The sequence below is a fragment of the Gobius niger genome (assembly GCF_951799975.1).
Source record: "Gobius niger genome assembly, chromosome: 14".
Lineage (NCBI taxonomy): Eukaryota > Metazoa > Chordata > Actinopteri > Gobiiformes > Gobiidae > Gobius > Gobius niger.
Window position 1 is genome coordinate 17,200,293 of NC_136865.1, and position 27,557 is coordinate 17,227,849.

Consider the following 27,557-nt stretch of genomic DNA (forward strand, 5'->3'; position numbering starts at 1 on the left):
CTTTAATCAGACAGGCCAACACTGTTCACAAGGAGGAGCAGCTTTCTCTTAGAATTCAGTACATACGCATCGATTGAATGGCGTTTTAGATAATAGCTAATAATGACTGAAGTTGAACCTTTTTGAGTGAGTTCAACAACTTGAACTTGAAGTAACGGTTCATCTGCCCAGTTCGTCATCATTAATCTACAGAAACAGTGAGTCTATAAAAAGTTAACTCGTCTTTTTGCTCCAGTGATTTCAAATTGCGCCCAAAGTTTACTGGAAACGAAACCAATATTGACATAATTGCATCACGCGGCTGAACTGGCGATAAGAAATCTTCACAGTTTGCGAATGTAAATGTAAAAAAAAGAAAAGAAAAACATAATTAGCGATCAGTGAAGCAGAGATGAAGGGAAGACGCAATGACACACAAGCGGCTAACAAGCAGCTGCCAAAAAGTCTTTATTTTCCAGTTTGAAACCAGAAGCCTCCAGATCTGTGTTTGAAAACTGGAGCCACAGGTCTGAAACTGCACATCAACAACAGCACCAGAACAAAATGAGCAGGAAAACACCTTTTTTTTCTTTCTTTTTTTTTTTTTTACAACAAGAAACAATGGCAGTTTGTACACACATAGTTTCAGAGAAGAAGAAAGAAACTAGTACAGGAGTTAACAGTCAGTGTGCAACGATTTTTCCCGTCAAACAAGAAAAATCTTTATATCGTAATATTCATCTGATAATACTGTGGAAAAGGAACAAAGTAACATCATTGGTGCATTCATTGCCTATAGATATTTACGTGATATTGCAGTTTTTTGTTAAGAAGAGCCCGGTTTTGACTGACAGCTGAGCAGGTGCATCTAAAAAAAAAAAAGGTTTTGCTATAAAGAAATCATTTTATTTCATGTTGCACTTTGAGTCCATAGTCTTTTTCACAAATTAGCATTTCAAAATGAGTCTTTGTGCACAAACATTGCCTTTCCGAAATCATTTTACCCTGCAACATATTTATTTTGTGATGCACCTGCATTTGTGTGTAATCTGATGAAGCAAACCTTTTTATCTATTGTAAAGTATTGAAGGTGGACATTCAACTTGAACATGGCTTGCTGTGTGTCTTTAAAAAAGTACTTAAAGACACTAAACCTCTCCCCCCCCAATAATACAGAGTGAACACATAAACAGGGACATTTTGGGAAAGTAGCTTATTCACCATTCGACAGGGAAGTGTATAGCTTTAACCTATTCCTATAAACAACAGACTCCCATATATCCTCCTCACAGTGAAAGAAAAGCTACTGACTTTGCAAAAAAGAAAACGCCGACAATTTTCTCTCAGGTCACAGATGCCGCTCCTCATCGCCCTCATCAATTATTCAATGCCTCAGTAAACAGCTCCCTGCACAGCGCTAAAATAACAAACAACTTGTGTGAGCTCATAGGCCGATACAGTCATCCCTCGATACACCTTGAGAACGAGATGATCTGAATAGGCTACTTATACAGCCCAGGCGCAGATGCAGCATGGTGGTGTGGAAAGGGTGACTATTACAGCTGTAAGAGTGAGAGAGAAAATACACATCCCACACATGACTATTGATTTGGTTGGCTTCAAATTCACTCGCAGCCTGGCTGTCACAGGAAGATTTAAAGGCCAAGGGAAAGTATTTTGCCGATGGACATTTTGTGGGTCCCTAATCGTGCAAAAATCCATTGCAAGACGGGGCAAAAAATATGAATTCTCGATCAGTAAAGGAACCGATTTGAGTTACATTTGTAGTAGAACCTGGTTGTCTTTCCCCGTCTTGGACTATTTACATTGTGAACATTGCTTGGTTTACTATTTGGTTTGAATCTTTACTGCAGTGTTTCTCAAACTGTGGCCGTTGGTGCTTACTTAGGGGTACGGGGAGCCCTGGGGGTACTCGAGGACCCAGCAGGGGGTACTTGGAACTATTTCAGATTGAAACTACACATTATTTTGATATGAAAAGCTGTATTCTGCAGCAAAATGTGTAGTATTGAGAGAATTTTAGGTTTATTCTGAACTTTTTTACTTTGAAATACCGAAATAAACTCCAACACCCTTGGGGTAGGGGGTACACGGACAACCACTGAAAGGTCCAAGACAAAAAATGTTGGGAACCACTGCTCTAGAACTCGTGTTACTTTATATTCAATACAGTTTTATGTATCTATCACTATTGCATAAAGTCAAGCCTTCTCTTGTTTTAGATCGCTTCTGTACACAGTTTATTAATCGGTCAGTCCAACTTAGGCCTTTTTTTGTCCCGCTCTAAATCTGATTTGGTTTTCATCTTCATTTGCGGTGAGACGATGTGAAATGGGCACTCGAACCACTTTCAGTCAAGGAACGACTCACACTTATATTGACACGCCTTCGTACACACATACTACAGTGGTTTAGGTGTCTTACCCAATGACAAAACAACAACAGTGCACACGCAGGAGTGGGGATCGAACTGGATTTGGATCCACGGGGTAATGCTCTACCAACTGAGAACAGCTGAAACAACTGAAACAGAATTGGTCATTTGTGGTAGTACAACCATCTAGATCCCCATACATAAATGTGTTATTCCATTTACATTGAATCCAACTTTAATATCGGCTAATTAGATCATCAATGTGTGGCAAAGGGAGAAACTGCTTGTTTTGTTTGTCTATATAATGGCCCAAACAATGTGTTGAGATTTAGTGCACAACATCAGAAAAAGGATCCCTATGCTCTATAAGTGCATCCTATTGATAATGTATGAAGTATGACAGCTCGCACACTGAAACACTCTCTGAGCTGCGGCAAAGGCTTGATCATGTTTTCTGCAGAGACACATAAGCTTTTGTGCTTTCACTCCTTTCTCGTACTGACAAACAGAAGAAGACGAGAGAGGTGTGAACGCTGCATGGAGCAGATGGGACATACCTCAGGCAGCCATTGCAAACTCACAATCCATCATCTTTCTCACAGGCTTAAAAACCTAAAAAAGAAAAAAAGAAACTGTTCCCACCAGCAAGCATTCATTCACATCATCACCGGGACAGCACCCCAGAGCCACAGAGACATATGTTACAACAGCGGGGCAGATGACGTGATCTCGTCTGCCCATCCTAGTAGGGGACATGAGCCACATCGGCCCCCGCCGTCTGAAAAATAAAGCTCAAGCGGAAACACTTTGCAGTTTCTTAATAAATCTTTGCTGATAAATGATGCAAAAGGGGCATAAATGTTGCAATGACTTGATGCATAAAAAGGTGGATGGAGATTGTGGAGAAGGCCTAGTAAACATCGCCCGCCTTTCCAAAAGTGTCTGGCCTAATTTACCGTACGAGCGGATCTATTTCGATGTAAAAATCCCACTTATCCTGCGGCCAACGCAAACCTTGTAAAATAAAAAATAAATACAATCTCCTACTACTGATGACCCAGAGGAGGAATCCCCACAGGATGCACAATTTAGCCTTAAACCATCTCCAAGACTACATGAATATACCAGTAGTTGTAAAGATGAGGTTTTGGTTGGAGTGTTCCTATTAGAGGGGATAGTGTACTAGAGCGCGCACTGGCGTTGTAAAATTTTATGGAGCCCAAGCAAAATGATGGCTGTAGGGAGCTTTATAGAACTTGGATTGGAGCAGATGAACTGTATAATTCTATCCAATGAGTGTGTTTTAGCTTTTTACTGGTGAATTAAGTTTTTTATAAAATAAATTTTGCTTTTTAAACTATTTTATAGCCTACCGCCTGTTGTCGTTACTGTATAAATCTATACACAAAGCAGTCAGGAGCGCCAACAAAGGAGCCATGGCTAAGTGGTGCCACAAGAGGATATGTTTATCATGTTTTTAATTTGTTGGTATGATTTTGATTGTACAAGAAAATAACCTAAACATGAATGACCATATCCGCATCAACTTGATTTCTACAGCGTAACATACGTAAGCAAACAGGAAGTGGAGTAAACCAATCAGGGAAGGGCAGTTAGTGGCGTTATTAGCGGTTTTGCGTTAATATTGATAAACAGAATTATCAATCACAAAACTCACCAACTACCGATGTGTTTTCGGTCATTTACTGCTGATTAGGAAAAAACCTCGGCTCTCCCGTAGATTGTTATCGAAGGGACTTCCGCATCCCAAGCGTGACGTTGCCCGCGAACCAACACGTGACCGCTAATAAACGATTCTGATTGCACGGATCCGTTTGAGTCTGGCGGAAGCAGTAACAGCCAGCTCACTGCCCAGACTGATGTACAGAGGGGTATCATTCTGGATGACAGGCTAGCGCCATTGTGAGAGAAGAACAAAGATACAGATAACAGCGGCCAGAAAGGGGTCAGTAAAGGGTTAAATATAGCCTAACTTTTTCGTAATAAAATAATGTTGTTGTGAGGATTCACCCCTGGCGTGAATAGAAGCCTATCTCAGCACGTTAATATTGTAGGTTTAGGCTGATGTTTTGATTGGATACGGTTTTAGCTTCTTTGTCGGCGCTCCTCTTAGCGTTTTCCAACTTTGCTAGTACCTCATACAACCAGACACACTTTCTACTTCTTTTACCTTCACTGAGTTGAGATAAACGCTACATAAAAATATAAAACTTTCTTTACACTTGCGAAATGTCCACCTGAGCATGGCTATTTTTTTCTGTATAAGTCGATAAACAAACCGCTATCCCTGTTCGAGTTATAGGCCCGCTAATGCACTGTCAACAAACACAAGTGGAGTTTTTTTTTTTTAGTTTACAGCTTGGAAACACATCACACATTTACATTTAGAGGCTTCGAAAGGGTAGAAACGCAACATACCGTATTGGCCTGGATTGGGTTAAGAGCAGTCGCTGCACGGATCAATGCGTTTTGGAAACAGCTGTCCTAAGCATCCGCAGAAATTGCTCTCCTCCCATAGCAATTAAAGGGCAGGCAATAAAAGTCTGCAAGTTTTATTTCGTGTTTAACAAGTATCATGTGATTTTGGTCCAGATCGAGTGAAAAATCTCCCCCCCCCCCCTGGTTTTAAAGCTCCCAGAGTGTTTTATTAAGACTCGGAGTGTCAGCGATGCCGCGGAAAAGACGAACCACTATGGAAGCAACCGCGGTACTTCTCTATAACTCTGGTTGGCACGGCGCCCAATAGAGCTACAATAGTGATCCATCTTCCAAAAAGCAGCCCGCCAGACGCTCCCAGGACACGATAACGGCAAGCCCACACTACAAGGGTGGAGAAATCTATCCCTCCACTCTTGACAAATTGGTTCTAGTCACAGGGGAGGCGGATTTCACCGTGTTGCCCAATCCTTTTCAGTTCTGTCACTTGAAACTTTAACATTACCCAACAATTCAGTTTGATTTTTTTTTGCAGTTGTTGTCGATTACACGTATTTAGTAGCACCTATATCGTTGTCTTTGAGGTGAAGAAGTAACATACCTATTTTGGAATATCAGCAACAAGTAAATTGCATCTCTTACTGATTTGTTTTGTATTTTTCTGTGACTTTAACTACTGCTCTGAACCCATGTCATGGCCACCACAGCACAAACAGAGCACACTTATATAAATTCTTAGTTGCATGCACATGCAGTAGTAAAAATACAGATAGAACAGAGCATATAGTACAGAGTATCTTGAAAAAAGTGTAAAAATCCAGTGTGACAGTCGTTGAGTTCTTGAGGTGATTGTATTAAGAGAGAACGGTCAGTGAGAGGATCGTGAGGTGGTGGTCAGCCATCTCTGTGTTGCATATTTAAGTCATATGAGGGAGCGGTGGCAAAATACCATGAATTAATGCCTTATATTGAATTATTATTCAAAGTGATCCAATTGAGGAAGGGCCTGGAGTGTTTTGTCTGTGTCCACTTGATGTAATTATTCCTCCAGCGTCGCTTTGACAGTGAACAGAGCAGCTACAGGTTGCCGTAAAGAGTGCTTTGGAGCTCCACTCTAAAATGGATCATCTCACTGACAGTTTCACATGCTGTTTTTGCCAAGCGAGGCTTCCTTGATTTCCCAAACATTTCGAGAGATTGCACCACAACAGATTTCTTCACATCAACACTCACTTATGTACAAGCCCTTGTACCAAAGGGAGAGCAAGTGATGTTTGGGAAAACAAAGAGCAAAGTTTACAAAGCACAAAACACATCGAAACACAGTATTATCATAAGGTTGGGTCAAAAATAGTTACAGCAAAGAGTAGAAAAGTCACTCAGACTTGAGAGTTCCTTACAGTAACATCTTTCTACATCCAGGAAGAGGCCAAATGGGCCCTTGGACACCACTCACATGATCTTTGTATCACAAATCTTTGAGATAGAAGTATAGAAAGCAGAACTCAGACTAGCCAGCACCAGAGACATTCCTTTACTGTTGCTGTGGCCCTGCAAATCACAGCAACACACCAATGCACAGAGCTTCATATTAGAAACCCTTCTTTCAACAAGGCACATTCAGGACTCCTGTATCCCTCCTTTAGAATAAAACTATTTAAAATCATCTGTATTGTAGGGTTTATGTTTTTTACGGTATCCCTCAAACACCCGCTTTTACCCCTCTGAACCAGACAGAAAGCCCCCTCCCCTTTTTATTGACAACAGCCTCAGCTCCAGCGCGGGCCAAAAACAGATTGGAGCTGAGCTGCATAACCTGCCCGTCAGCATGGTAGCCATGGAAACGGTTGTGAGATGTCGATGCCGGGACACGATCTATCCTAGGGTCATGCAAGGCGATGCTATGACTACCATGACAACTCGAGTGTTACAGTGTGTGCATATATGACACTATAAGTATCCTTAAAACACCTGTTTTTGAGTCATTTGACTTTTCAGTGCTACACAAACAGAAGACTGTCTCCCTTTGAATGTCCAAGTTGTCTAGAAACCGGAGCTAGAGAGGAATTGTCTCATTTGAACTTCTACAGTGTACCTAGTATAGAGCCAAGAGGAACTTGGATCGTAAAACTGGTAAATTATACATTACAATCCAGCCACAAAGGCTTGCTGCAAGAAAATGCACTTTTAGTGCTGGACCCAAGCTTGGATAAATATAGAGTGATGCTTTATGAACATCACCAATGTGATACATTTTTGACAAATAGAAGAATCCAACACTAAGATCACTGCATATGATCCAGTTAAAAGCCAAACGGAATATAGACACACACCACATAGTCGCAGAGATATACATGTGGCACTGTAGCTTACAATCTGTCTAGGATATTGTAGCATATATTGACTTACACTTGATGATATAAGGTACTATAAGCATCTTGTTACAAACAAGTCTTGTCACATATGATTTACTAATCTGACTGAGGATCAAGTCCATAAACCAGAGACGCTCATAAAAGTGTCAACACTTGAACTGCAGGGGGACCACCACTGGACAGCCACAGACATGTGTGTGTATGTGCTGAGTTAGCGTCCACCATAACTCATATTGGTTGATTTTTACACCGTGGGTAAGCAGAATAATGCCATCCTGGTTTACAAAAGCTGATAAATCAATACTAGGGCCCTTCATAATAGACGGCAGCAAGGGAGGTAAACACACCAGAGAACAAAAGGCTGACCGGGCGCTGCCACTCAGAGGAACAGGAGGAAAAAAACCTCCTCATAAGTATTCATATCCCTCCCTCTACAGCAACAAGACCGCCTATTGTGCCTCTTTGATGCCAGTTTTAATTCTGCTATGTGAAACAGGTTGACGACGGCAGCGCAGCGGTTTGCAAAGCTCAGAGCCAATGGAGCCCAAAGGTAGAGGAGTTAAAAACCATCACATTAGTAGCATGATAGCATATGGCAGCTTTGGCAGCACTACAGTGTCAGTTTTGGAGAGATCCGTCTTTGTCTGTCAGATATGCTCAATGGGAAACGAATCATGCAAGATCCCAGTCTTGGGGGATTTAAAGTTCCAAGGTTCTTTGTTATGTTTTTTTCAGCTTTTGTAATTAGAGCTTACAATCTGTGTTCACAAGCGAGAATGCAATGGCTGACAAATGAATATTTAAACTAGATGGTTGCCATGAAGTGATGGAATAATTTTACGTTTGAACAACTGAGCAAACTTAATCTACTGATGAAGCCGTATGATGGCTGTGGAAGCTTTAGGAACATTAGAAAATTGATGAAGGAAAGAATTGCAAGTCAAGCCCAATTGAAGCACCAGTTTTACTACTGGCAAAAATAGCACTTTGATGCCAAGTATGTCTTATGTAGTATAGTCCTTGCTTTTAAACATTGTTGAAAATTAATACACTCATCAGGCACAACTTTATGATCAGATGCATCTTCATATAAACTGAGATGCAAACCTTCTCTGACAACTTTCAAATCTGGCCAATATAAACTCATTAAAGTCAGATTTCCCAAATACACTTGTCAAATTTCCTTAATTCCTTACCCACTTCGCCGTAATGTTATGCCTGATTAGTGTATCTAGATTAATAACTACAAAAAATAAATAAAACGCTTTTGACTGTGACCATTTTTGGTGCACACATGATAGACTTGAGGCAAGGTCTTTTTATTTTCATGTTCTACAACAAAACAATGTGTACAATAAGAGACAGGGAGAAGTAGCTCTGGTAGCACCTCCATTTCTCCCATGCACAGGGCAAAGCACCAGGACAAACTCAGAGACAACAATATGGTGCTGAGAGCCTCTGAAAAGCACCTTCGTGCTTAAGGTCATCTTTGTGCCAATGGTAGTGAAGATGTTGTCCGGACAACAGCAACGCAGGCAGGATTCAGTCCAAAACAAAAGCCCTGTTTACCCTATCAATGTGGAGTTCACAAAATATGTAAATAAAGTCGTCTTTCAATTTAGCTGCCTATCAGAAAAAAACAGTTGTGTATGTGGCTTGTTTTTGGACTGGATCCTGACAGCATCGGATTGGCTGCCAGTTTTTCCCCGCACAACATGGGACGGATGTGCCCGACCACAATAACACAAAGCACCACAATGATGGAGAAAGGGCAGTGTAGTGGTGTACAACATTCAGCCATTACAACGTATATAACCAAAAAAAGAAATCTTTTAACCTGGACACGTCTGCCATACCTGCCCTGGGACTGGCCTGACAGCGGGGTCAACCACCTCGGGACGTTTGATAAAGGTATGGGGACTCCTTAAGTGGAGCCGAGAGCACCGCGCTGCAGCGACGTTGGCCTGAGCACTTCGCCTGGGGCACCTCCACTAACGCACAAAAAACACTCAGTTGTCAATCAAACTAATTGCAAGTGAGCCGTGGCGACAACCCCGGCAGAGGAGAATTGGAAATAAGATAAAGGTTTTAATCAAGTGTAGCTTTTGGACGGCTAATGCGGCTGGGAAGGTGGGGAGCGTTAGCGTCGAGCAGCCCAAGGCGAGAGCACGCAGGTCACACACACTGGGAGGAAATACGCATAACAAGCCTGGCAGGACATGTAAATGACTGCCTCCTATAGATATACAGCTTTGCCAGAACATGAAAACAAAATCCATTTACAATATAGATTTATATAAGGAAACAAAAATAAAAATGCTAAACCGTAATATTTTTTTGCTTTGAAGTAAAACCCATGTTTTAACTTTATATAGATTTTTCTTATCTTGTAAACATAATACATCGTTCGAAACAATGGCGTTTTTAATGACATATAGGACAATGAGAGTGACTTTAAGGCTAATCTCTATTTTTCGAAAGTAAGAGCATCCCCAAAAGGTTCAACAGTACAATATATCCTTACATAAACCTGTTGATACCATACCTACATACATAAGTACATAAGTAAAAAAAATGAAGATAAGCTTAGTATGCAACCACTAAAAGTAGATGAAAACATAAAGGAGCTTTAGATGCACTGAAACCCAATGGGTGAGCTTGAAGTCAGTTTATCAGCTGGTGTTGGTCTCCAATAACGCAATTTGTTAATGTCATGTAATACAACTTAGCGTGCAATACAAATATACAACATCCTACTGCAGAAACAAGGATTTACGTGTACATTTCCAATAACCTTTTCCATTGGTCCATCTATCAGATCCACAACGTAAAATATATATTTTTGTAACTATTTAGAGCAAAGTGCCTAGAACAAGGATGTTAGGAAACCCACAGTTACCTGTGAGTGGAGTGAATTTAACAAGTGCTTTTTCCATCAATTGAGACGAGTCTTAGTAGCGTTTCTCTGAAAAGAAATTCATTTTGTACCAAGTGCTCTGTTTGACACATACAGTGCAAGTGCTTTGCTTTTGGTTGGTAAAAGTGCGCCTCCTTTGGTTTGCCAATGTACCTCAGTACTAAAAAGTTCCCTTTGGGACAGTGGACACAATGGCGGATGAGGAGGAGGGCATTCTTTCACACACCGCTGTCAACACGAGGGTCCTTATGAACTCATCCTTGCAAAGTACGCAAGTAAACAGTCTTGGTTTTGAGACACTAAAGAGGAAAGTTTACAAACAGTACACAACATGGCACTTTAACAAAACTATTAAAAGAAAAGTTTTTGGTTGTGTGGAGAAGCTGTAGATGAGGGTAACCCAAAGGCGTAAACTGCTGCTGGTTGTGTTCTGTAAAAATCACATCCCTGATGAACTAAAAACGGCTGAAGCTGTTGATTGTAACATGTAGCAGTTTGAAACTACGACAATGGTCCATCTTTGTTCCCTGACTGTAAAAATGTGATCCATTTTTTGCATTGATTGTTCACCTTTCGTTTTTCTGTGTTTCTTTTGGGCTGTAGAGAGTGGAGAACAGACAGGAGCTGTGATAGAGGTGATCAAAAAATCACCTTGGAAAGTCCAGAAATCAAAAAACAGATGAATAGACTTAAGGAAGAGTAAAAACGCCACGCTTCATCGCCAACATGTCTCAAAATGTTTTTTCAAAGGCTTTTCCTCTGTTCTGTTCAACAATAAAAAAAAATTCTGCATCTTCTTTCAGATCTCTTTCCTTACTGCTCTTTTCCAACAATGAATCCAACATTAAAAAATGAACAAGTCTTTCTTCTGTTTTTTCCTTTGTACATGGTTTAGCTGCACTGGAGTTTCCCAAAAGAGGTTCGGGAATAGCGAGGCAACATTTGGGAATCCTGGACGGAACAGTAAAAGCCGGCCGCGCCATCCTCTGTAGGAATGGTTTGGGGTGGGACATGGTCGATGGAGGGATCATTGAGGACCCTGAAAGGTTTTGAGGTTCTTGAGCAGAAAAAAAGCATGCACGGTGCGCCGCTCCCCTATTGGAGCAGAGCCTGTCGGACAGGGTGCGCTCGTAGTGGGACGCTCAGTCGGTGAACCTCTGGCAGGCCTTCTTCCAGCGACAGGCCGTGCACCACATGTCACGGTTCTCCATCCCGTACACTTTGCGGCACTTCTTGCCCTCACCACGCACCTTACGACTTGAGAACACAGAAGAGGCATTGCTTTTAGTTTTATGAACATAGATCTAAAATATTTAACTATATTTCCTTTGAAGAGTTTGCTGTACCTGAGGGCAGTGGTGGCTCGAGGAGGGGATGAGAGGACGGCAATGGTCTGGGAGCGCTGTTCCCCAAAACTCTGGCTCTTACTTGGAGACATCTGCAGAATGAAGCACAAAAAGGTTAATTGAGAGTAAATGAAATGACTTGAAAGATTATGAATAAAAGAGTACCGAGTTGCCAGTAAAAGTGACCGGTGGAGACTGCCAGGAGATGCTGAAGCTGGAGCTGTTGGTGGGAGTGAAACTTGTCGACGCCGAGCCGTTCATGTTGTTGCCGTTGGACGGGATGGACACAGGAGCTGTGGCCTGGGAAGGTCAAAGGACAGGTTTAACACATCTCTAATTTCATAGGATGTTAAACCATTGTTCTCCAAAAGATGAACTGATGGATGTAAACTTAGTGTAGCCAATGATACCAACTGATGCACAGAATGAAACAAATATCTGACGATCCACACGGTCGACAGTCAGAGGAGAGCGCAGTGTTCCAAGATACACCCATTTGGTCAACTATCGTTTTCTATAAAGCAGCGAGCCTTTGGAACACTCTTCTAAATGAAATGATCTCAATGACAAAGTACAGTATGTTTACACATATGACCAAACAGTGGTTATTGTCACAGCAAACCTGTGTTTGATAGTTTGGGACTGTGGGGACTGGTTTTAAGATGCGAGTGAAAAGATGACGGCTTCTCTGTGTATGAATTTATAGACATTTCATGTAATTTTGTAAGAATTTAGCATTTTTTGCTGTAACCTGCCACACATGAAATCTTTAGTCTTTCTTTAGACTAATGTTTTTTTTGCATTGTCCCTGATCAAATAAATCAGCCAAAATCAAAATGTTCTTAATTGATATCTGAGATACTGTTCACTTGTGTATATCAACAATCAAATTTGCGTCTCGTAAACCATTGGTAAATACACTCCACTGCACTGTGCATCAATAAAACAAGTGTTAGCACAGCGGCTGCCTGGAGTGAAGCTGCACAAATTGGTGTATTTTGTAAACATGGGGCAGAATGAGTGGGAGCGGTGTGTGCACTGTGTGTGTCCTGATGGGAGTATCGTGGTGTGACCAGCAGCGAGCATCGATCGGCTGGAACATTGATCCTAATCTTCAGTGTGTGAGCAGGAACCTGGTAGGCGTGGTCCGTGTGGATGAGGTAGAGAGCGCTGGGAGCAGAGCGGCTCAGGGGGGTGGTGCCTCCCACGTGGGGCTCCTTGGTGTCGGACTGCGGAGGCCTGAGGGGGTCCGAGTGTCCCGTGCCGGGCAGAGGGGTCGAGGGAGGGACAGGAGGGGGGGACAGGATGGAGGGAGACACGGGGGACAGGCTGCTCAGACCATCCGCCACCGAGTCCGTGTTCAGCTTGATCTCGGTGTAGTAGAAGTCTTCCTCGCCATCGCTGCAGTCCGAGTCACAGTTTCGCCTGGAGAAGAAGAGCACAAATGAATTCACTCGTTTCATAAACGGGACACGAGTATAAACATATGTGTAATCAAGACAGTTCCATCTATGTCGGTGTGAAATACAGACGCTTCAAGTGTTCAGGGTATGGCATTATAACATGGTTAAAAGCTCAAAAAGTTGATTTCGCATGATATGTCTTCAATAAGAATGCTTGACATGCTAGAAAAAAACATTCTATTTCTGATCAGCTCTTTCCACATATTTTAAAACCACTACTACACAAATGTCCCTAGCTCAGACATTGCAAAGCACCAAAAGGCTTAAATTGCACTGCTAGATCAAGTGTAAAAGATTACTTTTCTACACCGGAGTCAGTGCCCCAACCCCCCTTTACCATTAATGGGCGAACCAACAACAACGCAATCTGCAGTTAATCAGTGTGCACAAGAGCCCGGCTTTAATTGAATGTCAGTAGAAATGTGTGATCCATCCGCTATCGTTGTCCTCCCCGCCTGGCTTATTTCCCTCCAACCTGTCGAAGCCCTCCCTCGTGTCAGCGAGAGAAACTGCGTTACCGTGGCGATAATACATCAGCCATTAATCAGCGTCGTCCCACACCGGAGCGGGACAACAGTGGCAGGGAGGGGGGGGGGGGAGAGTGACAGTGATGTGATGCCTGGTGGGACATGCCCAGGTGGATGGTGCGGGGGGTACAGTGGCTGAAACATACTGTAAATACAGAGAGACCCCCCCCCCCCTCACTCTTATTCCATCCCTCGTTATCTCCCTCGTCCCCACCTCAGCAGGAAAGCCACATCTCACTTCCAACTCTTTCCAGTGGTCTGCTGTGGGATGGACGGACACCTACCCCAGGTGGATGGTGCGGATGTGTCTCTGGATGCCCGCGGACGTGCTCAGGACCTTTCCACAGTTCTTCCACAAACACTTGAACATCACCTTCATGGAGTTCTGCGGAAGACACAGGATATATTCATGATTTCACAGATAAAGTCAGATCAAAGTCTCAATGTGCTTACTGTGTGTTTAGGTTAATCGTATAAGATTAGCAAAAATGTGCAGTATACCTGCTGATAACTAAAGAGGATGAAAATGACTATTGACAACATAGAAAACACTGTCCATAGACTTACATTAAAAGTAAAGAAAGAGCTGTACAAACTAGAAGCATTTAGACACTACATCTGCAGAGTCTAAACGCTTCTGCGTAACTCAAATATTTGACATTTTAAAATCTCCATTGGTTTATTATGCACCAGGAGTCCCAGCATAAGCATGAGCTGTATTGACTTGGATACCCTTTAGAGAAAAGCTGATAATTATAGCTGAATTTTCAGATTAGAACAACGCTATCTCTGTGATACGGGTATTGCATTAGCCGACATTGCTTTTAACTATAATCCAAATAACGCTTTATTGTACCGACCTAAGATTCACACATAATGAGAATTTCTTCTATCGAATTCAATAACACACAAATCTGCCACGTTGAAAATATTTATGGCAGTGAGAACAAAGAACCCTCTCTTGGCTGTCCTTCCTACTCGATAGATTTTACACATTCACTAAACGTTCTTTGTTTCTCTGTGACAGCCTGTAATTGATTGTCCATGTTTTTATATATAACCTCCATCCTGCTGCACAATGCCATCGCAGCGAGATTTCAGATTTTGTGGTTATTTGACAGGCAGCTTGCATGACCTATAGGCTGCTCACTTTGGTGGCTTTGAGGGGGAATGTCAGGACACACATCCATTATAACCAGCTGTGGCTGACCCACAGTGATAAGGGGCTGAAATATTCTCAATACGGTAGCGGCGTAAACTGATATTGATTTATTAAGTGGGGCTTTTTGTTGTCTAAAATGCCATTTGCTACTGCTGTCCACACTGTTACTTTGTCCAGCCACGCAGAGAGCACTGACAGTTTTCCCTTATATAACACCAATTACTTGAAGATATGACTAAATGCTTTGAAACAGTTTGGTTTCGTACGTTCCAGTTAAATATTTCAGTAACGTGTGTTTCATGGTCTCAAGTTGCTACATACTGTACGTGGGCAGGCCCATTCATTTCCATCATTCTTTTCAATTCTTAACTTCTGAAGCCGGAGCAGGTTTTGAGTGACCTGCTGAGCTCTATTGTTTTAGCCCTTTCCATCATAAAAGTAAAAACAAATCATTACAGAGTGAAAAATGACACTGAGTTTTCTGAGCACACATTATTGCGAAAGACATCATTCTCTTTCTAAGAAGTGAACCAGGCCGGCAGTAAATTTATCCCTCACCGTGATATCCTCCCTCCAATGTAATTACACTGTCGCCCCCTACGGACAACACACATTGTTTTATGGAGAGAAATGCCCGCTGCCCCCCCCCTCCCCCTCCTCCCCCTCAGCTTAGGGCCTTTATAAATGCTCTTATAGCCCTGTCCATCAAACTATTGTATTGTTGGAGGCTTGAGTAATTTTGACAATATGTTTTTTTCCCCTATTTTTCAAACACGTGCATGCCGGCCTTCTTATGCATTGTTTAGTCGTTGGTAACAAAAGCCGGCTTAGCGCGTCGTGTATGTGTGTGTGATTCCCTTTAAAGAATCATTTCACAGTTAATTAAATGGGGAGCTCTGAACGGCATTGTCTCGCAGCAGAGGACAGCCCCGGCTCCAGACGAGTAATTTCCTGTGAAACCCTTACACTTGCATTTACAGTAGCTTGTGTTTATGTAAGTCAGTGCTTTTGGGGAACCCTTTGGTATTGTTTGTCTTTCTTGAGTTATTCACAGTATTACAACGCCAAAGAAAGTTGACAGTATATGTTGAATAAAATATTTGAAAGGAAAAAAAAAAAAAAAAAAAGCTCTGCAAAGTGAACTGGGGTGTCTATTGTAATAGTGCTGTGCAAAATCCATCTGAGAATTCCCCATCTCTTTGGATCTAAGCGAGTTGGGCCACAGTACCAGGATTGGAGTTGGAACACATAGTCTTGGTGAGCGGCGAGGAAGAGACTTTATTAATCCAGTTTCTTTTTTTTTACTTACTCATTAATTCATTAAAGCCATCATTCCAGTCATAGCCCCATGCGTCCACACTCTTCTCCCAATCTTCCCATCCACCAAGACATCCTATTGTCTATCCCCCTCAAAAGTCCATTCTTGCTCCAGTATTGGTTTGTTGTGGTTCTATGTTTGTGCAACCTTTATAACCTTCTTAACTCTGGATCGAGCCTTCTATCGATCGCTATAGCCGTCTATCCATCTTGCTAATCTCTCTCTGATAACCCACCTTTGTGTGCACCCTTCTTTCACAGATTTGTATTTTGATCTATCTCTTCTACTTTTTTTGATTTTACGTCAATAAATTTAATCAAAAGTAATTCACTGTATCCAACTTTCTTTTCTTACATATATCCTTCCATCGATCCATCATTCAGTGTATAGAGCCTTCCATTCTGTATCCTTCTCTCCTGCAATTATCCAACTTTTGTTTCATCACTTCTGTCTTTCTTGTGTGCAATTGAGCTATGATCAAAGACAATAATTTATCCTCATTGTTTCCTTCTATCTATCAATCCATCCTTCTTTCCACCCATCCGTCCTTCATTCCTTCCCTCAACGTGATAAGTCTCCAATTAATACGGTGTATGTGAAGCTCACCCAGGGGCCCCTATCGATCTGGTGGAAGCGACATGAAGCCAGATCTTTATGTTTGCTGGAGCGGCCATTAAAATCATTACAGCTTTTTTTTCTGGAGGAACGTCGGCCTGTACCAGAGCTGCAGTAATTATGAGGGCCACATGTCGGGGGACAGAGCACTCGGGAGACCCCACGAGACGAGGACAGAGTGGAGGAGACGGGGAAGATATTGGAAATGGTAAGGGGTCTGACTGGTCGATTATGTAGCCAAGAAATCCATACGGTTGGTTTTAAGCTGTTGAAGAAGTTATTACTCAATGGTTTTGTAAGCAATTTTTAAGTACGTCAGCTTTATTTGACAGAGCTGTGTCGCGTGAGAGGGGTTGAAGAGGCATTCAGCAAAATGCCAAATTATCAACAATATTGTATAGTTGAATGTTTGACCACAAATCTGTGGCCCTCTAAGCTGCGACACTACAATATTCTCATCCCTGGATGAGAAAACTTTAGACACCACTGATGCACATGATGGATCTACAATATATTGGTGCTTGTCTTTGTTTATACAAGGTTTATATGTGTTGATAAAATAGTTTGCATTCGCAAAAAAAGTGGCACTACAAGGTTTGAGAGACGCTTTTTTAAAGATTCCGTCTATATTTTTGATACAATGCAACTTACCAATGAATTTCAATGAAAAAAGTTCAATTAAAAAAATACTACATTGCAATAAGGGTCTTTCCATAGGGTTCAGTCTGACCCCCGACAAAATACAGCAGTGCTTAAAGCAGCACTAAGTAACTCATGCCCCTAGAGGCCATAAGCACCACAGCAGGTGTCGTAGCATGTTGCGTTTTTTTTACTCACATTAATTGTCCGTGAGAGTAAATACTACTCTGACAGAAAAGACAAAGGTAGAGAGGGATATTGTTCATTCAAATACTCAATGGAGATAATTTTTTTCACTCATACTTGGCTGTAAATGCTGTTTAAGTGGTGCTAGCCCACAGTTAGCTTTGCCCGTTAGCCTGTTAGCTTCTTCTTCATGATTCCATTAGTGTGTATTGGGGCCTCTGACACGGTGCAGGAAAGCAGCAAGAGTGGTTTTGTGGCTAGAGACACCAGGGGAGATGCAAGACCCCCCAATCATCCCATCAACACTTGTATTACCCCCAGAGGGACCACGAAAAGGAGTCTGCTTAGTACTGCTTTAAAGCCACACCGTGTAAAAGACAAGCAGCGTGGAGGGAGCTGCGCAGGAGGAAGCGGAAGGAAGAGGTGGAGGAGCTGACCAGTGCGGGACACCACACTCACTGTTTCAGAGAAGCACTGAAGGCAGCCAACCAGGTTTCCTCCGGGTACTCTGGTTTCCCTTACTTTCAAAAACTTGCTAAAGCACATACTTATTCATTACTGTAAAAAATACAGAAAAAAATATGGGGAGAAAAATGGGGGCGATCGTCTCCAGCTCGTCTCCATGGAGATGTTGACTTAAGGCCAAGCCAAATATGAGATTTGACTATGTAAGGTCCTCATCCAAATCCATTCTTTGATTACCCACTACAACAATAGCAAATTCTGTGTCGAGCTGGTCATGTTTTGTATTGCTGACTTCACGTGGCCCATTTCGCATTGACCCATTAACTATAAGACATAAATCACTACCAGATAAAGTAAGTCTAAATCATTTAAACTAATGAAAAAGTTGGCACACAACTTCATACTAATCTTATCTCAATACGTCGCTTGTGGAAGGGTTGATTTACTTGGAATAAGATAATTTTTAAAACAGACGGCAACTATTGATGGCCCAGAGGAGGACAAAGGACGTAAGAATGAGTAGTGAGCCCGGAGAGGAAGGGGAGAAAGGCAATATACATGTGAAAAAATAATGAGTGACACTGAGCGCAGTGTGATGAGCTGTCAGAGCGCGCTCAAATGGGACAGGGAGATGATAAGTGCTGTGGCGGGTGTGTGCGGGGGAACATCTGGAGGAGATCACCAAACTGTTGTGTGTGTCGTGTGGCCCATTTTCCCTCCGCCATCCGTCTCCACCGTCATAACCTCTGATGGATACGGCGCACGTTGGTGGAGCAAATCAGGCAGCGCGTGTTGATCTGACAGCGGCTCACAGCAACTTCAGACCCCGTCCTTATAGCGGGATCGGCCCATTACCATACGCCTCACCGCTGGTGCCGGCATCCTCCTCTACACCGCTTTAGTGTGACAGTTTCACAGTGCTATAAAAGTAAATGTGTGAAGCTGGAAGTGCCTCTGAACCTATAGAGTTTATAAGATCGTGACATTGACGTGTGGAGTGAGGTGCTGAACAGCTGGGCTAAACAGCAGCTGTGTTTATATAGTTGGTTTAATAGAGAAGTTAAGCTATATAAAACCAGGCCTGTAAAGCTAATTCTTTTTGGGTTTGGCAATCATTTGCATATTGGTGCACTGTAAATTCCCCAAAATCTGAATTCATTTTTTTGAGGATATTTATTTTAAGAATCAACGTCATGTTCAAACAGTTCTTTATATCTTTATATTTCATTTCAAGTTAATAGGATAGAAGGAGGGAAGATAAGAATTTTTATACCATGGTCTGCGTTAAAATTGTATAACACACCGTTAGTCCAGCAACAGTTGTGTCCGCATGTCCTCACTACACTAATAAATAGTCCACTGTCTCATGAGTTTGGTTGGTCTTTATCGCAAAAATATATTATTCCCGGAGTTAAGCGAACTTTTAGCAGACATAGTGCATTCATTCTGCTGGTGCTTCGGACTGACCTACTTTCTGCACTCCTTTGAACTATTGAACTAACACCGGAGTGTTATTATTTTTTTTGTGATGAGAGTTTTAATTTCAACTAAAATGTCAAATAAAACGCCTGTAAAAGTGCCAAAACAGTTGTTCTGATCCATAAAATAAACGTTTGTAACAGTAAATAAATTCTGATAAAAAAAGAAAGAAAAAAAAATCTGCATGCCACAGCGAAAGAAGTGGCTTCTGTACGAATTTCCAACAGAATCAGTGGACTATTATAGTCCACTATATTCACCTTATTCCGGACGTTCACGTGGGCGCCGCCATTAATTGTGCCCGCCCCTTTTCTCCTATCTATTAACATGGGACTAGAGTAGTCCAAATAAAATCAGTTACTAACCGAAAACAAAGCCTTTTTTCGGCCGCGCAGAGAAACGGTGCAGTGTTGACATGTTGGTGCAAACGAACATTGGCCATTTTACACAAATCAATCAACTAAACATCAGATTTGAGGGGAGAATATTTTCCCTCGTTCTCCGTTTAAATGAACGGGCTTCGCGCTCGACCGGAAGTGTCAGGACAACGGAAGTGCCGAGACAATGCAAAAAGTGGCAAAAGTGGGTGGGGTGGGATAAGGTGAATAGTGCGGGCCTACGTAGTGAATGAGGGGTTAGGGAATAGGGTGGACATTCAGACACAGATATCACACCACTGCAGCTGTTTCAGCTAATTTCAGGTAAAACAGCTTAAAACATAAAAAAACTCCTGCCCTGGACTTAAAAAAAGCAAACAGGCCAGGATGAACAGTTTCAGTTTGTGTGACCATGCTATAAGAGGATTAAACAACTTGGAGCCGTGCATTATACAGTTTTAATGCACTTCTTGCCTCCACATCGTGCATTAAAACTGTATATTGTACGGCTTCGAGTTTAATCCTTACTTAAAAGATTCAGATTACTGACCTTGCGTTTGCGTGGGATGGGTTCGTCAAACAGAAGGCTGCTGCCGTCCTGTTCGTCCAGACTGGGATCCTCGAGCCCAGTGGGACCCTGGCCCGGGCCGAGGGTGGGGACTCTGAAGGGCTTGAAGCTGTCTGCGGACAGAGGGGGCGATGGCGTGGAGGGGTTGGATTGGTCACTGGGGGCAGACCAGCTCCAGTAGCCCCCGGACGAGCTGTTACTGGAGGGAGTGAAGGGTCCCGCGGAACCATTGTCCTTCCAGGAACCACACAGGCCCTCTGACGGGACACAGAGAAAGGGGAGCAGAGAATAAATACAGCATCTTCACTTTTATTGATGAATACAGTAGCGGCTTAGACTGGTGGGTGTTCCCGTGTCAGTGATGGAAGATCAAGACATTCAATTATGTTCAGACGCCTTCATTTGCACTTCAGACAGAGCGACTCCCGCAGCGCTGTTGACTGTGACACAGGAAAATAAAGGTTACTTCCCTCTTTTGTTACTCACCAGAGACACTCACAAGGTCTAGTATTTATTTTCTACATCAAAGAAATATGGCAACAAACAACAATTCCCAGCGTGAAGACAGAAGTTGGGTTGAAGTTAGTTTGTTAGTTTAGTTTTTCTGACTTATCCGTCTTACAGTGTTGTTTATTTTGATAATAATGAATAGGAAGTCATTCAGCGAACCTCGTACATATTGACAAAATAAAAGTTGTGAAAAATGTGAATTTGATTGAAATGATGATCTGTTGTAACAGTGTGACATAAATTAAGATACGTTGGTAAAATCTGGTACATGACATTAGTGAGAAACAAAAGGCCAATAACTGCATTCATTCCCTCATTAATCTTAATTAAGGTAAGATTTTCAATTAATTACAACATCATTTGAGCCGATCCCACCTCTCCCTGGAGCACGGGCGCGTCCTGACAGGAGAACCCATCTGTGGCTGCAGACAGTGGGCGCAGTGTGGAGGAAACATCTGATCAGTCCTGCTCCTATAGGCTCCGTGTGCACTGGGCGTGAGGATTGTATCATGCCACACTGAACACGTGTACATGGGCGGGACATATGTTTGAATACATTTTTTTAAATGTATTCAAACAGCCGTTTTTTTGAGCTGCTGTGGTGTGTGCATGTGTGCGTAAACGACATAATGCCCTCTTTACGTCTGAGCGAGAGTTTCGGACAGCGATAAAACGAGTGGTGGGAGGGGGTGGTCCGGAGGTTGGCCGCATGATGTGCTTCCCTGGGCACTTGGGCTGTCAGGTTAGAGGCAGGTGGTTTGTTGTAGGGCAGAGCATTTGCAGTTTTTCCAGTTTTCGAAGAGCATCAGCACAAGCTAAATACACAAAATATACATAATATACATGTCCCGTCAAACAGCGGCATGAACGGTGGATTTACAAATGTACATAAAGCAGCAGGTGTGAGATGAATAACCAGGCAGTGTAAATATAACAGTGCAAATGGCAGTGTTATATTCTATACACAACTCTTCATGAGTCTGATAGTGATTCATTCTGTGCTTACTGTGTGCTGTCTGTGTGCGAGTAGTGAATGATGTCCTAATGGGCGCTTTGGATTTATCATGTTAAAAGGCTAGAAATAAGAGGGGAATCAAAAGCACAGCAGGCAGTGAAGATTGTTCAATGCAAGCTTACACATGAGCTCACATGATAACAACTGTGACTCAATGGTAAAAATCAGGGTGGTAAAAGGAAAGGCAAATTACTTGACTTGGTAAAGCTCTTTAAACAGGAATATGATAAATACAGTTACATTATTACACAGTGAGAGTGTGGGAGAGAGTGTGGGACGCCACTGTGCCGTCCCGTTAATCTGAGCTTTATCCTATCTTCCAATTAAATACAAGCAACACATAACTGTTCATTGTAAAGCATGCACCCCGCTCAAATCCCAATCATTAAATAGTAGCTAAACGACAGTAACTATACCAGTAAATATTATTGCGATATTACACTAAACTATCTCAACAATATGTTCCATTCTAATTAAACACAAATTGTAAGTAACTCGTTTTTCAGCAAACTGTGTCAAAGAAGCCTTAAAAATAACACTGCGTCAGGACCAAAACAAGACTAAAATTTAACTAAGTTAGTAAATGTTTAACTAAAGCCCAACTTTTACACACCCCTCCTGGAACCGCCACCTTAACGTGGTGGAGGGGTTTGAGCACCCGAATGATCCTGGGAGCTCTGTTGTCGGTTGGTAGGGTCTCCCATGGCAAACAGGTCCTAGGTGACGGGTCAGACAAAGAGCGGTTCAGAAGCCCCTTATGAGAGACCAACAGGCCCATTTAATCGTGAGGCCGTCCTTCTGTGGACCCACCACCTGCAGGAGGAGCCATAAGGGGCTGGTGCAGTGTGATTTTCATGACCCGGCAACGGAAAAGTGGAAGAAAATGGATGGATGGAACTTTTACATGCAATGTGATGTTGAGATATTTTGTGGCTTCTTGTGATTCAGATATTACATCATCTAATATTGCAATATATTTTTTGCAATATATTGTACAGCCCTACTAAATAGGTAAAAAGTAAAATAATGCAAAAACTCACCGCTGACTTTGACAGGAGGACTCCGGACCAGGGGACTGGTGGACAGACTGGTCAGCACCATGGCTGCAGTCACTTTATCCATGTCCACTTCCTCCTCTGAACGTCTGAAACATAAGAGAAAGAACCGTTCAGTGCAACACCGTGTTAGAGTTAGAGTTTTGAGACAAACTGATGCACAATAACAAAGGGAGGAGGTAAACACAAAGACTTCACTTTATTAATTTAAAAGAACAATGTTTCTTTTATGTATCGCCAGTATTCATTTTCCCAAAAACATTGAGACCCGTCGCTGTATTTTACACACATTCAATCTGAAACAGCAATCACTTATCACTTGTCACTGGAGCATGTTTTAGCAGCGGGATATCCTTCAACAGCACATGAGCTTTTGCAAATCCTCTTGTTTGTATTTCCTTGTGTATATCTTTGATGTTTCTTTAAAATGTTAGCCAAATTTAATCAGGACTTCTCTTGCCATCTTGGTAGAATAGACAAAAAAGCACAACACAAAAACAAAGCAATGTGATAGATACACAGCTGAGTAAAAATAAACACGCGCATCCAAAAGTAGGTAAGGCCGCGAGCTGGATCCCAAAATGAAGCGACAGTGTGTCTGATGAAGGGCATGTGCTGTGCGGACCCTCTTTTTATATTTGTACTGTAAATGTATTGGTGGAATACGTCATTATTAAGAAACAAAAAAGTGTGCAGCAGCCCTGAAACACAACATTCTTTTGGGACCTGGTTCAAAGTGTAAACATGTTTTATTCATTTTGCTGTTTATGTTTATGGGACTACAGTATATAGGCTTATCTTCTCCTACGTGGGCTGTATACTGTAGGAGCCAGACAACATTTCACACTTCACTTTGATGAGCAAATTTCTCCAAGTAACACTCCAGGCAGCATACCTTTCCATTATTTTATTATGCTTTCATAAAAACACCGCTATCTGCAATTTCAACTTGTTAGATGTGATTTGTGTTATGGGCTTTGTGCAAATAAGATATAAAGGCAGCAGTGATGAAGTTTCAACAAGGCATTTTTCCATGAGAATATTTGTAGAAAATGCAGATTGTTTTACGTTTTTTTTTTGTACAGACCTGAGGAACACGGATGGCATTTGACGCTGCCCTTTGCGTGAACTCATAAGAACCTGCCAACAAGCTGCTTTATAAACAAACAGTATGTGATTATGCAGAGATTTCTTTTTATCAAATTAGTCATGAGTGCCAAACTAGACGCTGGCTTTGTTTACGCAGCTTCACAGCATCTATTAGTCAATGCACGACAGACTATAAACCGCACAGCTACACCAATATTTTGTCTCTTCTAATTGGTCGACACGGGAAGACTTAATCCCCGTGTATTCTCCCGGGAGGCGCAATCGGGAGAGATCAAAGACATGTCAATAGCATTATTACAGGCGCTCTACCTATGCTACACGCGCACTATTAGCGTAACAAGTGGTGCGGTACAGTGTACATATGGGTGTGCCGGCTTTTGTCTCTTCATCAGCCAGACGTCAAGAGCCGCGTGATCAAAGTGGCTTCTCGCACAATGATGAAACGTCCCACTGCGCTCGGAGAAACATGGCATCAGCCGTCACCCAGTTTTTTTCTGCAGACTGATCAAACGCAAGGTTGGACTTAATTGGTGCAAACAAAAAATGCAGAGAAATGTGTCACGATTGTCCGGTACGATTCTAAACCATGAAAAAGCGGCAACTGTATTGGTTTGGACGTATACATAGCGGCGTGAGTGTAATGGGCGAGTTTACTAATTGGCTTAAGTGCAAGTCATTCATCGATGTAAAGGAGTTTGCATAATCAATTCATTAGTCCTAATATGTCATATATAAATTATTAAAGGGGCTAGATGCAAGTTAGGCATTTTATACTCACTACTGCCACCTCAGGTCATACGTGTAACTGCACCTTCTATATTAAGCTCGTGCATGACAGCACTTCGGACCCGAATTAACACCTTTTTGAGTGACAGTGCAGGATTTTAGAGGTAGTTTAGTGAATAGGTCTGGGCTCATTCTACACCTTAGGACATTGTTGGAACTCTGCATAGTTCCTTTAATCTGCACAATGTTTTTGATTCCCAGAAATAAGTAATAACATTTGTATATGAAAAGACGTGTTAATAACTGACAACAAAATATTATCTTGAAAAAACTAAAGTAAAAAGTAATTGAAGAAATGATAATCTAAAACATAATCCACCAGTTGTAAAGTACTATGCAGTAATCAACCAGGACCTGAAGCGAGTGGTGAGCAGTGTGTAAACATGAGTGAGACACTCATTGTGGCTCAGACTTGACTTCGGTTTATTTTTGGAGTAGCTTTAAGGCACAGATGCTCCCTGTCCGAAACGCTGGAGCTTAAACACAGAACTACAAAAGGATATAACACGCAAATCAAAGATTGGACAAAAGCAAAATATAAGAAGACATTTTACAATTTAAAAAAGGACAAGGTTGGAAAGCCTAAACTCTATTATGTTACAAATGATAAAAAAAAAATTCTACTTTTGAGAAACCAGTAGAATAGCAAAGTTTCCCCTGTTATGTGGAAACCCCAAATGTCTAATATCCCCCTTGACAAACAATTCATAAAAATATTCCCCTAAATCAGTCAACACCAACCTGCCACATGCAGCTCTTTGGTTATCTCGTGAAAGCTGGTCCGCTATGGTTTAGTCTTAGTGTGGACACGTTTGTTTCATCTGGATTCAGTCATGGTTTAGTCCATTTTCAGACCCTTAGTGTTGAAATTCTGGACCTTGTTTATCATTGGTTCAGTCCTGGCATTCAGAGTCAGAATTAAACAGAGACTTTTCACAGATAGAAATTTAGAATAATCGGGACAAATTGGCTCCTTGGATCGGAAATCGGCAGCCCCCATATAAAATTGACTAAGAATGGCCTCTGTCATCACTGGCTCAGTCAAATTAGAGGAGAAAACTGAGGCACAGTATACTTTTAATGACAACTAAGCAACACAAATTTCCCCATGTGTGTTTTCTGTATGGTAGTGTTTTTCAATGACTGCTTGACAGATATGGGTTTGTGCAGCTAAAAACGCAAGGGGGATTTCCTCCTTCTTACCACTTCCTTAATAGACATCACCAACTTATAATCTCGATGGAGGTCACGGGTGGACACTTGAAACATGTGCACTTAAACAATACTAATTACTTCTTTGTTTGAGCAATTAAAAGCGCTTGAGAAGAAGGATCGTGGCGCGGCGGGGAGAGGAGCAACAAAGGCAGCCCTGGGCCTCCATTAGCTGATCTCTAATTTATGATCCGTTCCTCTGTTGAATATGATGTCATTACAGGCTCCACATAAATCAAACAACCACAGTGCGCAACGGTGGACATCTTTTTCACCGTAGCCGTAAAATGGAAAGAGAAAAAAAAAAACTTCCGAGTCACCTTGGGAGGACATCATGTGATAGCAGATATTCTCTCTATGGCAACGCGGACAGAAAACGATTAGAGCACGTCTGTCTTGAATCATGAAAGAGTAAATCTTGGGGAAAAAACACATTAGCGGGCTAATAATTAAGATGTGATGTATTTGAGAGAGCCAGGGAGAGGGAATTTCCCAAATCGCACTTGTCATTAGCGGGCCTTATCGAAGTTAACTTCCGGCCCAGCCCTTATTATAGTTATAATTAAGCCCCCATGCATGTGCACCAGACATGTTAAAAGGTTGGACTCGGGAGATGTAGCAGCACAGTTAATGAATCACTATATCAATCCTGATAAATCCATTTCTGTTTTTGTTTTTTTTTGCTTGTGCGCATGTTATATTGTAATAAACCATCTTCTCATATCAGGCGCCCCAGGCAACGTCAGGAGCGGACATATATGGCTATCAATGAAAGACACGTACACAGCTTGTTTACTAATGCTGATAACACGGCATGGATCGGTGTAATTTCATTTCAATCTGGCTCCTGGCTATTCATAAAAGGAAAATGAGTTCATCTTCAGGGAGCAAATGAACACGTACTGTTGATGGTAATAACGTTTTTTTTTTTAACTGTCCTTAAAGGCGGACAAGGTTTTTTTTAATGACTTCAAATCACGCCGTTTTGCTTTTTAATTGCTGTACAAGCTGCATCTACATTTAAATTACCGCTCTAATCCCCGCCGCACAACGGAAAGTGTCACGGCCGCTCACCTTTTAAACAGCGTGTTGTTTTAGAATTGTCGCCCGCTTCAGGAAGTTTCTGAAGTTTCACTGGTCTGCACAGTCACATGAGAAATAGTTTTTTTGTGCGATATAAGACTTGAATACCATTGACTTGAATACTGCAATGATGATACTATTGGGATTTTACTATTTTACCAACACATACGTTTCAGTGATATTTCAGTTTGTAGAAGTCGAAACTACAGTGCAATATTATGTTTTCCGCAAAGGACACTGATACAAATAAATGATCACTTGTGCCTTTATAACTGTGCCACGCCACCTGCTGTCTACTTTACAGATTTCCGTTTCTATTTCGGCTGATTCCACAGTGGGCAATAATCCTTCTCCTCTTTGGGGCTCGTAAAAACACAAGGTCAGAGTTTACAGCACCTCAGTCATGCTTTATTAAACAGTGGATCTCACCTCGAAACTGGGGAGTTTCAATCTTCACATAATAAGAACCCTGACTAATGTTTTAACAACATGACGTTTTGGATAAGGCTTTGGGTATA

At 41.9% G+C, this 27,557-nt stretch overlaps 1 protein-coding gene across 3 annotated transcripts in view; it reads right to left on the bottom strand.

The window, feature by feature from the left end:
- Nucleotides 1–8,471: 8,471 nt before the first annotated feature.
- Nucleotides 8,472–27,557, bottom strand: part of znf704 (zinc finger protein 704) — a 57,715-nt gene continuing 38,629 nt past the window's right edge. For all 3 annotated transcript variants that reach the window (XM_079570496.1, XM_079570497.1, XM_079570498.1), the window contains exons 3-9: nucleotides 22,834–22,937; nucleotides 20,251–20,525; nucleotides 13,744–13,844; nucleotides 12,603–12,894; nucleotides 11,635–11,769; nucleotides 11,470–11,561; nucleotides 8,472–11,380 (exon numbers count right to left, since the gene is read on the bottom strand). In XM_079570496.1, coding sequence (XP_079426622.1) covers nucleotides 11,266–11,380; nucleotides 11,470–11,561; nucleotides 11,635–11,769; nucleotides 12,603–12,894; nucleotides 13,744–13,844; nucleotides 20,251–20,525; nucleotides 22,834–22,937 — 1,114 coding nt within the window. In that variant the 3' untranslated portion in view covers nucleotides 8,472–11,265. The remainder of the gene's footprint in view (nucleotides 11,381–11,469; nucleotides 11,562–11,634; nucleotides 11,770–12,602; nucleotides 12,895–13,743; nucleotides 13,845–20,250; nucleotides 20,526–22,833; nucleotides 22,938–27,557) is intronic.